The sequence below is a fragment of the Salminus brasiliensis genome, chromosome 18, assembly GCF_030463535.1.
Source record: "Salminus brasiliensis chromosome 18, fSalBra1.hap2, whole genome shotgun sequence".
NCBI lineage: Eukaryota > Metazoa > Chordata > Actinopteri > Characiformes > Bryconidae > Salminus > Salminus brasiliensis.
Genome location: NC_132895.1, coordinates 19,101,729 through 19,119,723, shown reverse-complemented (window position 1 = coordinate 19,119,723; position 17,995 = coordinate 19,101,729). Strand labels below are relative to the sequence as shown.

The following is a 17,995-nucleotide window of genomic DNA, read 5'->3' as shown; positions in this document are numbered from 1 at the left end:
AACTTTTAATCATATGTCAGCATATTATAACTTGTAATTCATCTTTGCTCTAGAAAGTTTCAAGGGTGTGTTAATGGTGCAATGTTGAAACATTTATTATTATTTGACAATATTAAAAATATGTTATTAGCTATACAGTACATTAAGAAGATAATATAGAACATGGAGTGAAAGAAGCAAATACAGCAGTTCTGAAACTAGCTAGCTCATGGCAGAGTAAACATTACTTTCATGGCATAACCTTCTTTGCATGCAATATTTTAATCATAACATGTCTGATCTCGCTAGACTGCAGTGCATATATGACAGGGTTTAGAAGGCCTGGGATAATGTGGAAGAGAAGAGCAGACAGTTTTCTATAGTCTGAATAAACAGGGAAACGATGCAGTATGATGATAAGAAACCCAGAGAGCAACATGATCAAATAGACGGCCAAGTGAGTGCTGCAGGTTTTCAAAGCCTTGTTGTTTAAAGATTTGTTTTTACTTGTAATGCAGACAGCTGATATTTTTGTATAAGTGAGTGTAATACTTCCTATGGATGAGACGAGAAGGACGACTGTGTACGTCAGGCCGTATACATTATTAATGTAAGGATTCTCACATGACAGTTTGAACAGTGATGCATTATCACAGAATGGATTTGTTATTATTGTCCCACAGCGATTCAGCCTTATTGTGAGACCTAACAAAATACCCACAAGGAATGTTGCAGCACCCCAGGCTAATGCAGTCAGTTTCATCACCATTCTGGGAGTCATAATAGTTGTGTAACGCAGTGGATTGCATATGGCAACATATCTGTCAAAGGCCATAATCATCAGTACAGTGTGAGAAGTGGTTGCATACAAGTGAGTACAGAAAGCCTGAGCAACACAATCAGTATAACCAATGGAGCGTTCAGACATTGGTCTTAAAAGGTCCACCAGTAACCGCGGGATTGTGATGGAGTTTCCAAGCACATCATTAAAGGGAAGATTGCAGAAGAGAATGTACATAGGTTCATGTAAATTTCTTTCCATTGATATCAGCAGAACAATTCCAATATTGGTAATCATAATGAGCACATAGAAAATCAGGAAGAATAAAAATGTAGGGTATAAGAACTGATCAGGTACAACGAGTCCCTCTAGCTGTAGAATTAGACTATTATATGTCACGTTTTCCATTCGAAAATTAATTGGATAGCTGTTTGAAATAGGAAGAAGAAGGCAGATGAAGGTTAGAATCTTTTGCACAAACATAAACCAGGAATCTTTTAATTATCTGAAATATTTCTTCAAATTAAAGTTGCTCTTTTAACATTGTTTTTGCAATGCAGTTTCTACTCCTCAAAATTTCAAAAGATATTTTGCCTAGCACACATTTGTTGTCCTGAAATAACTGCATGTAATGTAAATATTATGGGTATATCTCAGAAGGATCTGAATCATTAGGAGCAAGACTGCTGAAATGTAAAATAACAATTGTGAGATAATAAATAATTTTTTTAAAAATAGAAAATAAAAATCTTAGACGATTATCTAAACACAATCATTTAACATTGATACAGTTAGTGTCCTTGAGTAAAAAAAAAACATTGAGATCCAAATAACGCTCCTACAAACAAAATAATCAGTTGTATTACACCACTGACCGTCTACCCTTATATATTGACACCATGCCCCAGCAGCACTCATGGGACAAGGGACTCACAGGGATAATATTCTGGGGCTCTACTTTGATTATGTAGACACTGCTTTGTTTGACATCTGTTCAATTGATAAATTACTAAACCCAGTGACTCATAAAGGCACTGCTGGCCAGTTATACTTTTTTGCAAAAACAATTTTGAGAAATGACTGTGTAGAATCTTAAAACTGGTAAACATCCATTACACCTTTAAAAGGTTCTTCACACATACATCACCTATATGAAAATGGAATGAAAAATAGTTCTTCTATGGCATCACCAAAACAACCTTTTGTAGCACCTTCAGTTGAATCAAGTTTAATTTCTCTGTTTGCCCTAATTACATTTTTAAACATGGGCCATTCAAGAACACAAGTTAGTGTCAGTGTTCCAGGGATCCTAACCTTTGTAACTGGCGTCCCCCAAAACTGTTTGCCAAAAACATCTTAGATAGATAGATAGATAGATCACTTTATTTATCCCACAGGGAAAGTCAGTTTTTACAGCAGCAAAATCAAACAAGTGAGTACTTGCATCTTAGTGTTAAACTCATTTTAACTGGTAGAGAGAGTGTTCAGAATAATGATTGCTCTACCATTTGCAAATTCTTTGCTTTTAAAAAACCCAGACCTGATCTAGAAATCTAACATAACAATGAATGCAATTAAATGTGTTGAATTTCACTTAAGTCACAATATAATAAACCACACAAATTATGCAAAACATTTATGGTTGAAAAAACAAATAATGTGCGTTGAAAATATCTGACAGTAAACTGCCCCCTAGTAGTATCACAACAGCCTGCTGGATCTATACATGTCAATATAAAATTAAGTGCTAAAGTTTTATTTATGAATTTGGGTCGTAATTTGTAGAGAACACTAATGTATCCAGTGAAGCAGTTACATACATTTCTAAGCTCTCCATTGTTGCTGTTCTCACATTTTACAAGGAAATCCATGATTTGTGACTACAGAATCAATGCCTTTGGCTCTCTACAATAAGAATGTGTGTAAACAAATTTGTGGTTTATTGAAATGAACAGTCAATTACAGAAGCCACCAGTGGCTTGTTAATGTCCTTTGTGGTTCCTCACGCCACCAGTGACCAGGGACCAGGTACTGCTGCCAACGGTAGGTCCTGTGGGACAAATATTAAGTGCCACTCAAAAGATCAAGGTCTTTACAAGACAAAACACCTCACATACATTCCTTCTGTGACCTTTGTGACCCGCTTACAATCACGTATGACCATGATCTAACTTCTGTATGCTTTTTGTACCTTGTCTTACTGGCCATTTTATCAGGTCTACCTGAGAAATATAGGTAAACTTTGTAGTTATTGTTGACTAATGCTGACCAATTACTGACTGCAACCTATCTATACTTGTGCAGGTGGGTTTGTAGACATGTTAAGGATGCTAAAATGTTAAGCTTGATATGCCATCAGGATTGACAAAAAGATTAAACCATGTCAACTTCTTTCTAGTTATGCATAGAAACATACAATGGATATTATACAGATGTTCTAAATTTATAACTACAGTGTGGGCCTTTGGTCACTGTGTGTGTGTGTGTGTGTGTGTGCATGTGTGTTTTTATTTTAACTGATAATAAGGTATAAAGTCCACTCCTCTTGAAACATGCAAAACATCTTGGGACTTCATTATCAGCTTTCCTCATTAAGTAAAGATTAAGTATGTTGTAAACATCTTGTGAATTAGCTCCAGAGGGATTAATTATTATTTGAAATGTTAATGCTTCTTAAAAACACCTAATTTTAGAGCTCATTAAATGCAATGCTACAGTTACTCTTCCTCTGTGGAGGCAAATTGGCACAAGTGGCTAATTAACAGCACATTATTGCTCATTATGTCATAATTTGTTTTTGTCAGTGTGCTGTATGGTTTGTTTAGGGCAACAGTGGGAGAGATGTGATGTAAGAATGTTCCTGAGAGTGTGCAGGCTGTGTTTTGAACAAGTGAACCTCTTTCAGGCCCAGGTCTCACTTTTTTACTTAAAGACTCCTCAAATAAATTTGCCCAGAATTTGTTACAGAAACATGACAGTGGTTGGTCAATATCTCACAGTCAGACAAATCTGAGCTTTCTGCCTCAGCAGGCAAATTTATGAAAAACATTTGTAGTGCAACATACTACAAGCCAAAAACCACAGATGTGACAAAAAAATGTGGTACAGGCTCATGCAGTTCTAAAGTGTTGATTTGAATCTGAGGTATTCTCATCGAGTTACAGTTGATTTTACCACAGAATACAGCCCAGGTTTTACATCTGAACAATGTCTTAACAAAAAGCACTTTCACTTCTGCCTCGTTCTACTTTTTTTTTTTACTGTATTACAAAATAGAATATTTACCATCTATCTATGGCAAGTAAAGGAGTAAATCAGTACATAAAACAGCAAATGCAATTTACAGGAAGCCACTAAATTCTAGTCAGTAACAGCAAACAGTAGCCTACACTGTAGACTGGGCAGTGGCCTTCCTCTACACACCGAGCAATACAGTGGTCAGTGATTGGTTGTTTTAGTAGTTGGTTCTTGGAGGAACCAGTCACACAACTTCTGAAGAACATATGCAATAAAGAAACTTTTTTTGTGAAAAACAATTAACAGTTATCCTAAGGGGTAAAATATGACTCTTACAAGTTTTCACTCCAAATGATGATGTTTGGTGTATGTGCATATGCATATTGTCGCTCTCCAATGAAAAACATTTTACAAACTTTACAGATGAAGGCCATTCACTTTGAATGGACCAATAGAAATGATTGGCATATTAATTCAAAATTATTTACATACAGAGCAGCTGCAGGATTCAAATGAGGGAGTAGACACATGTTCTTCATTGGACAGCAGCGATATACAGTATGTAGTTATTTATTTTCAGGTAAATACAATTCAAGATCATTTTACAATGATCTAACTCCACATCAGTGGCTATGAAGTCCAACACGGTTTGGTGAATTCCTGCTGTAACACAATTATTAAACTGATGAACTAAATGTGAAAGTGTTTCAGAGCAGAGAAATCCCCTAACTGTGCTAGACTGTGGTCCTTCAGGATCAAAACTACAGGCCCTGGCTTAAGGTCATAACTGTATAATGACTTAGAGATAAACCGTCCACTAGAAGGCAGTGTTACAATGCCAATACAGATTTAGAGAAGCTTTACTGCACATTGCACATTGCAGAACTTTCCAAGGGATCTTAAAATCCTTTCTCAGTTGTGACCTGTAAAAAGTCCAAACAGAAAAGGAGCAATGCCGTTCCTGAATCTCATAGTTTTAGAGAAATAGGGACAAGAAGTCTCACATGCTTAACTGATTATGGAGATACAGTACTTGCTGTAGTTGTTGTTTCTGTACTTATTAAAAGTTATTCTGTATCTTCAAACATGAATTTGTGCTGTAGCCCCCCTCCGTGTCCTGGGTCTATGGAGAACAGTGGAGAAACCTAAAATGAATTTCAACTCAGAGGTGAAAACCCACATGTATGATGATGGCACTTTTTTTGCTTTAGGCACTTTAATCTTGTCATCAGGCACTCTTTGTCAGGGGTGACAAATGGATGATGGTCTCCTGGTGAAACTTGTCTACTGTGTGTGAGCCTCATCTGTATTCACTCTTGTAGTGTGTATGCTTCTACATTTACAAAAATAATTGGGGTGCAGTGTGAGCGATTCTGTGAGACTTTTCAAAATCATGTAGGCCTAGTGATTATTTTCTTAAGACATGTAGGCCATTCATAACATGCTACATTGTACGCCTTATCATAGATTTCAATAAACAATAACTAAAAGTGACGGTGGAGGAAATGACCAACAGGTCAGGTGATAACTAAACTATGATAACTGTATCGTGACACTGGAAGCCCCATATTTTGCTTATGCAGATCCACTTAACCTTTAAACGTGTTTAATTAGACATTCATCTTAGTAATTAGAGGTTCTTTTAGGTTAAAATAGAATTTTTCTGTGAAGAATACCTTCTTAAAAGAAACATGAAGAAGAAATGGTCTAAGGAGTCTGAGGGGGCTCTGAAGGACTGCTTCGAAACAACGGTGTGGGAAGAACTGTGTGATCCTAAAGGGGAGGACATTGACAACCTAACTCACTGCATTATGGACTATGTCAACTTCTGTGTGGATAACACCATGCCCACCAAGACTGTTTGGTGTTTTTCCAACAACAAGCCATGGATTAATCCAGATATAAAGGCTCTCCTAAAAGCGAAAAAGAGGGCCTTCAGATCTGGTGACAAGGATGAGCTGAAAGCTGTGCAGAGGGAACTGAGAAGGAAGATCAGGGAGGGGAACGCCAGCTACAGGAAGAAGCTGGAGGAACAGTTGCAGCAGAACAACGTCAGGGGAGTTTGGAAAGGCCTTAAAACCATATCTGGACACACAAAGTCTAACTCCCAGATGGCGGGGGACCAAAAGTGGGTGAATGATCTCAATCTATTTTTCAATAGATTTGATCAATCACCTAGCCCTACCCCTTCACAGACACCCCTGCTGTATCCCCACTTAGCAGCACTAACAGCCAGGGCTCCTAAAGGACAAGCTGGTACATTGTGGAGTGGACAGTTACCTGTCGAACTGAATACTGGACTACCTCACCAACCGACCACAGTATGTGAGGGCACGGGACTGTGTCTCTGACTTGGTGGTCAGCAGCACAGGAGCCCCTCAAGGAATGGTCTTGGCACCATTCCTCTTCACCCTGTACACTGCTGACTTCATGTACAGCTCACCGACCTGTCACCCCCAGAAGTTCTCTGATGACTCAGCGATCGTCGGCCTCATAACCAATGAGGAGGGCAGCGAGTACAGAGAACTGATTCAGGACTTTGTGGACTGGTGTCTGCAGAACCATCTGCAGATAAACACAGGAAAGACCAAAGAACTGGTGGTGGATTTCCGCAGGTGCAGACACCCCCCTCCATCAGTGAACATCCAGGGTATGAACATCAAGAGTGTGGACTCTTATAAATACCTGGGTGTTCATCTAAACAACAAACTGGACTGGTCAGTCAACACTGCTGCACTCTTCAAAAAAGGCCAGAGCAGACTCTACCTACTGAGGAGACTGAGGTCCTTTGGAGTGCAGGAAGCACTCCTGAGGACTTTCTTCCACAAAGGGGTGGCATCTGCTATCTTTTATGGAGTGGTCTGCTGGGGCAGTAGCATCTCGACGGCAGATAAGAAGAGACTGAACAAACTCATAAAGAGGGCCTGCTCTGTCCTGGGGTGCTTCTTAGACTCAGTGCAGGTGGTGGGAGACAGGAGGATGACAGCCAAGCTGGCATCCATGCTGGAGAACAGCTCCCACCCCATGCATGAGACTCTGACAGCACAGGGCAGCTCCTTTAGTGACAGGCTGCTTCACCCTAAGTGTGTGAAGGAGCAGTATCGCAGGTCCTTCCTTCCTGCTGCCGTCAGACTGCACAACCAGCACTGCTCCCAGCGAACCACATACACACACACTTAAACTATCCCTCAATGCAAAAATACTATGTGCAATACCCCCCCTCACCTGTGCAATTAAGAGTCATTTGCCATATGAAATAATATTGTTATCGCTTTTTTAATTCTTATTTATATTGTGTATATGGTGTAAATTATTTATCTATATTTGTAACTTTGTAACTGAGTGTCTTGCTATTCCTTTCTGCTGTGACACTGAGAATTTCCCCACTGTGGGACTAATAAAGGATTATCTTATCTTATCTCTCTTATGAAGAAAAAATAGAAAATAAAAGTCTTTAAAAAAGATTTTAAAGAATAACTTCCTTTAAAAAAACAACTTATTTCAGAAGACTTTAGTAAATCCTGTCTCAGCTATTTCCGTTTTTGAGGTTGTTGTGCTCAGTGTTTGAATGCCATCTAACAGAAAGCCCTCTAGCCCATACCTGGCATTAAGCATGGTGCCAATAAGTTCATGTTTATGTGCTCAAGAGAGTACTATTCTGTTAGCAATAAGTGCAACTTAAAGCAGCTGAATGCAATCACTGGACAGGGATGTCCATGAATATTTGGCCATATATTGTATGTACATAGTCTATAGGTTGTGTGAAGTCATTCTGTGAAGTCAGTTGGGTATTTTATTCAATGACAGCATTTTGTCTTTTAAGACTATCGTGAAATTTAAGATCACATTTAGTCACATTTTGTGCATCTCAAGATGCTGTAGGTCTCAGAGGGTTAATCCACAATTAATGACATGAATACCTTTCCAGGAACCCTGTGTGGCTTGGAAGAAAAGAATAAAAGACAATGCAATATGATTGTGGGATGGAAAGGTGCTGTAAACAAAGCTGGACAAAAAGACTACTAACATATTATTAAGGATTAGTTTTTCTTAGTTTGATCATTTGAGAAATGCATTGAAATAGTTTGCTGATTAATATAATGCTTTAGGTCCAGCTCTTACAATTGCAAATTGTTTACTTAAGAGACGTTAATTTAATGCAGACTAAATATTCTTTTAGCATTTCCATGCTTTTGCACATGGAGTCTCTTGAGATTCCTCAATCCAGCATTATGTCCACCTTTATCATAGTCATTGTTGCCCACTGCTTCATCCTCACCTGCAACCTCATCATTTTACTGACCATTGCTCTGGACCACAAGCCCATGTAAATTCTCCTCTTCAATTTGCCAACCAATAATTTGCTGGGAGCTACAGCCCTCTTCCCACAGCTCATTGCCAGCATCCACCTGCAGAACCGCAGCATCTCCTACCCAGCCTGTGTGTTCCAGGCTCTAATGGTCTACCTCCTCTACTGTGGTGGAGCTCTCATCATCCTCACAGTCATGGCCTACGGCCGCTATGTGTCGCTATCTGCCAGCCACTGAGACAGGGCCACACTATTATGACCCCCAGCAACCTGAAAAAGATGATTGTGGGCATATGGGTGAGTGATGTTGTTTTGGTAGGAATTGTGTTCCTCCTGCTCTCCCTATTCAGCACCCATATGCCCACTGTTTGCTCAATAAGCAGGCTGATACCAAAGGCAAGGCTATTCGGACCTGTGCAACCCACTTGGTGGTGTTTACTGTATTTGAAGTCACCACAAATTTTCACGGTCCTCAGATTTAGTCAGGTGTCCCCCTATGTGTGGAGATCTGTGGGAATCTCAATTGTAGTTTTTCCACCCATTCTAAATCCACTCATATATGGCCTTAACACCAAAGAAATAAGAGACTAAGTAGTGTTTATTTTAAACAAAAACAAACAAAAACAAACCGTTTTTTTAAACCAAAAACAAACTACAAAAATAAAAAATAAAAAATGAGCACAGGAAAGAAAAACCTATACATTCATTTAACATTGAGTTAGCACATATATTTTCCTTTCTTTGTGTGAAATGATTTATTGCTGTTGCTTAAATTGTTTAAACTCTGATTTAGGTCAAATATTAATGAACAACCTTTATTTCTAGATTGATAAAAATGAGTGCAAACACACTATTCTGTGTAAGCATATGCAAATATACCTGATAAAAAAATCAACACTAACCAGCATAATTTCGGCTTTGCTGGTAACCAGCAGCTGTTACATTATCAACATATAGATCACTAGCATAGGATGCAGAGGGATTAAATCTATTTCTTAAAGACTACTACCAAAATCAGGAATAGTGAGGATTAGAAAAACTGAACTGTATCGAAGAGTTTATGTGAGCTAAGCTAAAAGCTATAGTACCAAACAGTCATGGTAAGACAATTGATGGCTTGTACACTTAACACACACTTAAATGAGCACTGATTTGGTCTCATCAGTGCACAGAAATAAAACAGCGATAGGAAATCAGTATGTTCTACAAATAGACAATGTCAAATGGGTTTCTGGGCATGTTTTCAGCAAAAAAATAAACCTTTCCCATGGTTAAACAAAGATGTTTTTGATGTATTAGGATTACTTTGCAACCTCGGGTTGTTGGGATCTTTATGGTATCAACTAAGAGGTTGGTAATACTATATAGTACTGGCAATACTATGTAATACAGGTAACTATGCAGGGACAAACAAGTAGTGCTTTATTAACATGTAAGTTACTACTATTAAAAATAATGTAATACTGGTTAATTGCCCAGTAAATTATAGTGAACAAATAATTAGGGTAGTTCACTGGTAACTGAACAGCAGTGTTACACGTCTCCTGTAGAACTACGACTACTGATAATTACTGACCACATTAATATTAACTGTTCTACTGCTGAGTGTTACATCCTGAAAAGTAACATCATTCCAACACTTCAGTCTGTGAAATCTATGTAATTCTATGTTTAATTATGTTAATGCAAAAATGTTTGTTAACCCCCTTTTTTAACCCTCTTTTTGTGACCTACGAGGTGTTCAACTCATTAACAATTCCAGGGAGTGTCCAAATGCTTAATATACACTTCTATACCTTGACAATTAGTCATTTTATTTGCACTATAGTCACTGTACTGTCAGAATAATACTGGGTGTAATATAGCTGAGGTTTTAAGGGGTTACAGGGCTGAAGCACATCTTCATACTTGGTACTGTAGGTTGCTATCAGTCTAAAAATGTTTCACTTAGTAAAAACTAACAAGTAGATTACTTGTCGCTCATTTTTATCATAGAAACATTATAGTGTGTATAGCTCTCCTCTCTGGGTCATCTTGGTGACCAGTCTGCACAGTGAGCAGTTAGCTAGCTGAAAAGATTGTAGCAAGGTAGAGTTAGCTTTTAGCCAAGCATCCGGCTAGCACCCACTTGCTTCACTGGCTACCTTTGGTCCTTTGGTCAGCCTTTCTACTCCGCCCAGTCAGCTAGCATTAGCTTTAGACTTTTAGCCTCACTTCTATATTCTCCCAGAGTAGACATTGCCTTTAGCCTCGAAAGGTTTTCGCTAGTGGGCTGAGTGTTTGTACATTTCGGTGATGTAAAAATCATGGATTAAGACTATTGTTGTTTTGGGTTTGGGAATTGGAGTGTTTTACAGCTCCATTTTATTTGTGTGGATTTTGCTTTTGAAAAAGATACACAACAGTGTTTGAGGCTCACAGTACCACTTCTAACTCTCATTATTTAACTATGCCAAGGTAATTCAGTCTTTAATTGTTTATAGTTAATAATATTACAACTCTAGAACTGTATTGTACAGTAAATAAGGTATTACCTTCATATGAGCAAATACTAATAAAGTTGCCATTATGATGTTGGATGCTGGACTTTGTTAAACGTTTTTGTGTGATAATATTGTACAACATTCCTGCCCTTGAGGCTTAGGGTTAAGATAGGCTGTGACACAGAATAAAAAAGGACTTAACTCAAGTGAAAAGAAACAGCTGGAGGAACTCCTTCTTCACAAACAACCAGGAAGTGGATGAGCAGCAGCTGTGTAAGCGTGACCATGGAGACAAAGGCCTAATTAACTGCCCAATGCTAGCAAGTATAATAGCAGGGGGTGTTATCGCCTGCTATTATACCCCATTATTCCCCCCACCATTAGAACATGTGTTGTAATCCCATTTCAGTTCAATTGCATTTTAGTGGTGTATCATTAAATTGGCATGCTGTAGTGTGGGGAAAACAGCAAGAGCAAAAAGACTGGGCAGCAGCAGACCATTCATTTCCTGTATTCCCTCCATGGGTCACTGTGTTGTAAAGGATTGAATCCGGTAGGTCTCGGAGGCCAACAGCTGCATTATCATGGCCTGCCAAAGAACTACATCACAATGTCCTGTTGTTGGTGGAGCGTTGGCTAGTACAAACTGTATTCCTTTTAGTGTTCATCGGCTAGCTGAGGGGGTGAGTAGATGCACTTTAAAGGAATGTTGGTTCACTATGTTGGCCCCATCTACTCGTATCCAGATCAGAAGTGTTATCAGAGCTTTGTAATTTATCTGTACTTTAAGTCACTGGAAACATAGCTTTCATAGCAAGAACATCTTTTCAGTGTTTCCATGTAGATGTACTTCCATCACACCTTTAACTCATACAATTAATTGAACTGATGATGACTGGGTTCTGTGCACCCAGCAATTAGGGACTTACTAACTTACTTAGAAATTTAGCATTGTTTTTTCATTACACCATAATGCTGAGGTGTCAGAATGTACTGTGCCTAATTTTCACATAGTCTGATTGACTGATGAGCAGTTTCATGGCCAGATGTGACCTTTTTCCCTTTCACAACAAATAATGGACATAAAGGATCTGGAATCATATGTCTCATGTAAAACTGTTAGAACTGTTGTTGTCAGTATACTGCAAATTCAGTGGCAGCATGAATTGCTGCTGATATGGGCAGCTGACAGTCAGCCAGTGACTGTCAGTTAGTGGCAGCTGTTAGTGTCAGTATAGTGGGTATGATTGATGACATAACCTGCTCAAAATGTATCCATGGTTTCTCCTCATATCCTAATGCATGGCAACCTAGAAGTGCTGGATATTTAATCTAGTTGGTCAAACATAGTAACCGAGAGGCGGGTTATTTCTGTGGTGGATTACAGGTGGTTTTCCTTAATTGACTCAAACTGTGACATGATGATATTGTATTGCATAGGAGTGCTCCCATGATGCTTTGGGATGTCTTTTTGCCGATTTGAGTTTAGTTAATACAAAAGAATGTTTGTAGTTGTTTTGTTAAGCCTTGCTATTTTATGTGAATTTATGCTTCAAGAGACAGAACTGGCTTTCACACACAGCATTACATGGTCTAATTCATCAAGAGAGCCCCCATTAACTAAATTCTATTCCCCAACTTTAGTCAAACTCACCACGCTGACTCCTCTCCACTTTCACATTCCTTTTTGTGGCAGCTTGAGTGTTAGCAATCAGTCAGTACAGGTTTAAGTGGACGCTTTTAGTGTCAGTAAGGCAGAATATTGGGTTTGATTGGAGTTTGTACCCAAGTCTAAAAACTTTGTATTGTAATTGAGTTACCTTAATGCAAACCTCCACTGAGAAAAGGCAAGGCTTTCATTTGATATGGTCGGCTACAGGGAACGAGTACACACTAATTGTAAATGGTGGTGGGAAGACGTGTCCAGTATGCAAATATATGGTTCCAGGGGCCAATAGGTGTGACTTTTACTTAGGTTGTATTGCACAAACAAACCCACTGTGTCTTAATGAACAAGCACAGCTGACTCAGGTGCTGTATCAGTTTTTGTTTCCATGAGCCAGGCAATATCCATTTGCCAACGGCGACCGAGTAAACACAATTACTATAAGTGGATTCTTCTCAAAGGTCTGGACAATGATTTACAAGAAATCTTCACCTAACTCAAAATAATAAGTAATATGTGGGAAATGTGTCGAATATTTTGTATATAATATTTTGGCTACTGTCAGGCATTCGGTATCGCGCCCTCCCCCGGGGCAGTGCCGAGCTGCCGCCCACAGGCCCAAATACGGACTTCCTGTCTGGGCGACCCCACCCACCTCTGGTCCAGTCTTGGTGGCCCCGTTCGCCTTGTTTGTGTCCTGGCAGTGGCATCTGTGCCTGCTACCAGGCAAGCAGTGCCAGCTGCCTCTGTTCCAGTCCGGGCAGTGGCATCTGCGCCTACTACCAGGCAAGCAGTGCTAGTCACCCATGTTCCTGCAAAGGCAGTGCCTGCCGCCCCTGTTGCCACCTGCAAAGGTGGTGCCTGCGACTGCCTCAAAGCAGGGACCCCCACTCACGTGGTCAGACGGGTGCTGGATTCCCGGAGGCGTGGGTGCAGTACCTCATGGTCTGGGAGGGGTATGGTCCCGGGGAGCGCTCCTAGGTGCCGGCCGATCATGTCCTATATCCCGCATGGAGGCAGGGACTCCACGCACGTCGCCCAAGTAGGCCGCCCCCAGGCCCCGTGGTCGCCCCCCGGGAGGTTCGCCCCTCCACTCGTGCTGCGCTCTTGCGTCCTCTGAAGGTCGTGCTTGGCACGCCTGGCCGGTGGGGTTCCCCAGTGGCTGCTCTAGCGCTCTTCGCCCAGGCTCTGTCTGTAGGTTTACGTTCAGGTTCCCTTTTGATTGTCCCCCTTATTATTCCCTCACACGCCATGACAGCTACAAACAACTTGTGAGATTAGTGTGCTGACTCCTGTTCTCTTTCACCTCCCGTCCCCAAATAATCCTGAACTGCATCTGCCATTAAAATCTGGCCCATATCGTTATTGGTAGCTTAGAATCAGCCTGTGACAGTTTGAGTGGCAGCTGCTAGTCAGTTAAGGCAATTTGTTAGTTTAAGCTAGAATGGTGGGTTTGATTAGAGTTTGACGACAGAACCTGACTTGCTCAGAGCACAGCTGACTTAGTTACTGGATCAGCTTTTATTTATTTTTTTTCAGTTTGTTATAATCAGTTTGCTTTGTTAAGTTTCCATGAGCCGGTCACTATCTATTTGAAAACGGCAACTGAATAAACACAAGTTTATTTTATAAAATTATTATTAGTGGATACTCTAAGATCTGTAAAAGAACCACAATAATTAACCTAACTGGTGGAGTAGTGGCGTAATATGTGGGAAATATCCAGTTTTATGTACAACATAATTTATTTGGCTAACAGCAACTTATGAGATCACAGTGTGCCATAAGCAAGTAGCATTTTATGTGGCAGCTTTTAGCCAGTAGCATTTTATGTGGTGGCTGTCATTTAGCCAGTGGCAGCTTGAGTGGCATCTGGCAGTTGGTTAGTGTCAGTTTAAGTAGCTACTCAGTGGCTGTTGCCAGTCCTTTAGTAGAAGCTGCCAATCATCCAGTGGCAGCTTGTGTGGCAGCATTCAGTTTGTTTGTGGCAGCTGCCAATCAGTTAGTGGCAATGAGTGCAGTATGTTTTTATACTTTTAGTATAGTAATGCATTTTTTTTCTACCAAATACGAAATGTGTTTTAATTATACTTTCATATTATAAGTTCACATAAAATATGAATTTAAATACATATACAGTAGTAAGTTAAATAGTTCTATTTTAGTAAATTTAGGTACACATAACACAAGTAACGTTAGGATTGTGTTCTATTTTTTCTAATAAGTACAGGCACAGTTGTTCCATTTTAGCACTCTTTTAGTGCACTGGTCATTAATGTGGCTACACTTTGTACACTTTGGTGCGCTGTAGCATAATAAAAGTGTACTTGAGTCTACTTTGTTTCACTTTGTGAAGCAGTCATCAAATCTCAGCTCAACAAAGCAGCTTCACTTACAGCAAACAAAACTGAAGGCAGCTGCTATTAAGGCCGGCTACTAAGCATCTCAAGGGAGGAAATGCATCATTTGGTGATGTCTATGACTTCAGGCAGTCACTGACTGCAAAGAATGTATACTACTATTCAAAAGAGTAGGAATTACGTAAAAATATTTGCAACCTTTAAACAGTTACTGCAATATTTTAGTTAATTATGTTTTTAAGTCAACAATTGATTGCTTAATTTCAAATCAACTGAACTGGTGCACAGAAGCAAAATTACAATAACTGTGTCACTCTCCAAATAAATAAGAAGCTGTGAGGCAGTAGAACAACCCTAATGATGCTCCCTCAATGCTTCAGAGTTGGAATGAGGTTTTCAATATTTTCCCAGAAGCATTATGGAACATCCAGGTAGTCTTGGGCAGATAAGATGAGGTACAATGTTTTTTGGATGGCAGTGGCTGTCTTAATGGAGTCCTTTCAATATTCTTTTGTTATTCTAATAGTGGACTTGTAAAATGTTTTTGCATTTTGCCGTGTCTTCTGTAGGTCTTTGTAAAGTCTTCTGTTACCAATGGGTGCCTTCATACCTATTTTTGGATTGTCCAGCTTGCTATTGGAGTAATCCTTCCAGAACTCCCACTCCTATGGGAAAGTAGCAACAGTCACAGATTGATTTACAACGAGGTTGTAGCATTTCCCAGCATAATGAATTTTGAGGTCTCCTGAAAGTTGCTCTTAAGAAGAACAGTCTTCTGCCAATCAGATCTTGGAGAGGTCATTAACATAGAGTTGTGTGTCCTTTTTCTATCCTGCACTGTTGACATTTATTCAGTGTGCTCGATATGAAAAGTACTAATAACTGAGTGTTGTTAGATTGTGTAGTGATTGCTGTAGTGTGTGGCAGCCAGTAGCATTTAAAAAAATGCTTGAGTAGATGGAAGAAAGTATTCCAATACATAGAAATTCTATAGGCTAATGTGACACAGTCCATCAATAAACTGCCACCACAACAAATCTGTTCATTCAAAGCATGAACCCCACAAGACCTTTGAAGGCCTCAATGGACCGCATCAGTGAGTCTTCATCACATCATGGTGCCTGTGACCCTGTTGAAGGTTCACTGTTTGTCCTTTCTAGGACCACTTTTGGTAGGAACTGACCACTGTATATCATGAAAAAACCCACAATACCTGCCTGCCTGCCTGCCTCAAGACTGGACATTTTTCAATAAAAGACTCGTGACAGTCCATTAACATTCACAAAAAATATATATTTTAAAAAGATTTCTGCAGATGTTGTGTCTACCTATTTTCTCTTCAATCAACAAAATGTGTGATTTGATATGATTTGTCTTTTTAAAGACACATAGTATTCATTTATGTATATAAGGAAAGAAGATGTTTTGCTCTGTTACCTAGGGATTCTATCCACAAGGCCTTGGATGGAAATTCTCTCTCAGGGACTGTATCTAACCTGGGTGACAACAATAAAAGCCAGTGTGTTATAGGCCTTTAGGGGTAAACTGTCTGGGCATGATTTCTGGGGGGAATCTTTTTCCCCATCACTTGTTCAGATGTATACCACAGTGATTTAGATTCAGCTAAGTCACTTATTTAGATTAGCTCTTTCTATTGAAGCCCCACAGTTCTTGTTCTATTTAGACTAGTTAATCATTTGTAATGCAAACCAGCTATAATAACATTTCCTTGCTTTTGCGCATGGAGTCTCTTGACATTCCTCAGATTGGCATTTTGCCCACCTTCATCTTGGGGGTTGTTGCCTACTGCTTCATCCTCACCTGCAACCTCACCATTTTACTGATCATTGCTCTGGACCACAGACTCCACAAGCCCATGTATATTCTCCTCTTCAATTTGCCAATCAATGATTTGATGGGAGCTACAGCCCTCTTTCCACAGCTCATTGCCAGCATCCACCTGCAGAACCGCAGCATCTCCTACCCAGCCTGTGTGTTCCAGGCTCTGATGGTCCACCTCTACTGTGGTGGAGCTCTCATCATCCTCACGGTCATGGCCTACGACCGCTATGTGGCTATCTGCCAGCCCCTGCGATATCATGCTATTATGACCCCCAGCAACCTGAAGAAGATGATTGTGGGCATATGGGTGACTGATGTTGTATTGGTAGGAATTGTGTTCCTCCTGCTCTCCCCGTTCAGCTTATGTCAAACTGTTATTTCTGATATGTACTGTAACAACCCCTCCATTATGAAGCTGATCTGTGAGAACACCAGTGTCAATAATCTCTATGGGCTAACCCTGACTGTGCTCCTGCAGGGGGTGTCCACTATTGTGATTGTATTCACCTACATTCGAATTCTAAAAACCTGTCTGCTCAATAAGCAGGCTGATACCAAAAGCAAGGCCATTCGGACCTGTGCAACCCACTTGGTGGTGTTTATTGTGTTTGAAGTCACCACCATCTTCTCTGTCCTGTCTCACAGATTCAGTCAGGTGTCCCCCTATATGCGGAGATCTGTGGGAATCTCTATTTTAGTTTTTCCACCCATTCTAAATCCACTTATATATGGCCTTAACACCAAAGAAATAAGAGACAAAGTAATATTTCTCTTAAACAGCAACACATTTAACTACAAAAAATGAAAAACAAAACCATATTTTTGTCAGAGTTTAAGAGTTTTATATAAATACTAACTGTCACACAGAAATATACAATTTATTCCCAAAAATATGTGTTGTTGGGGGTGTTTGGGTGGGATGTTGGAGGGGGTGACATGGCTGACTTCATTACCCACTTATGCACTGAATAAAACTTATAAAACAATCTTTCTTTTTGTACTTTTTAACAAATAAGGGGACGGACATGGGATTGTCTAGGTTGATCTTGCTGGACATGTGAATAACAGTACTTTGTCGCCACCTGGTGGTCACTACTTAATAGCAGCTTGTACTTCAAATCTTAGCAACTTGTACATTGATAAAGAAAAAGACATTGACTTTCTCACGTTGCAAAAAGCTAAAACGCCCCATGGAACTTTAACCATGTTAATAAGTAAAGCATCATGCCAAAGTGAGTCTTTCATTTTTAAACAGCTGAAAGGGTAAGAAAGGGTGAGAACTTATGTGTCTATTTTTAATATATGCCATCAAACTTACTATTTGGTACAGTCAGTCAG

The 17,995-nt window shown here is 39.7% G+C and overlaps 2 protein-coding genes and 1 pseudogene across 2 annotated transcripts; 2 read left to right on the top strand and 1 right to left on the bottom strand.

Annotated features, from left to right (window-relative positions):
• Positions 1-229: 229 nt before the first annotated feature.
• Positions 230-1,168, bottom strand: LOC140539120 (olfactory receptor 52D1-like). Its single transcript, XM_072661742.1, has one exon. The coding sequence runs from the start codon at positions 1,166-1,168 to the stop codon at positions 230-232; it is 939 nt and encodes a 312-aa protein (XP_072517843.1).
• Positions 1,169-8,154: 6,986 nt separating this feature from the next.
• LOC140539646 (olfactory receptor 10J4-like) lies at positions 8,155-8,897 on the top strand (annotated as a pseudogene).
• Positions 8,898-16,517: 7,620 nt separating this feature from the next.
• On the top strand, positions 16,518-17,462 carry LOC140539633 (olfactory receptor 52L1-like). The gene has a single exon (XM_072662376.1). The coding sequence runs from the start codon at positions 16,518-16,520 to the stop codon at positions 17,460-17,462; it is 945 nt and encodes a 314-aa protein (XP_072518477.1).
• The last annotated feature ends 533 nt before the right edge of the window (positions 17,463-17,995 follow it).

Excerpts from the sequence above, each read along its gene's own strand:
- LOC140539120 (XM_072661742.1), bottom strand. The coding sequence starts at position 1,168 with ATGGAAAACGTGACATATAATAGTCTAATTCTACAGCTAGAGGGACTC.
- LOC140539633 (XM_072662376.1), top strand. The coding sequence starts at position 16,518 with ATGCAAACCAGCTATAATAACATTTCCTTGCTTTTGCGCATGGAGTCT.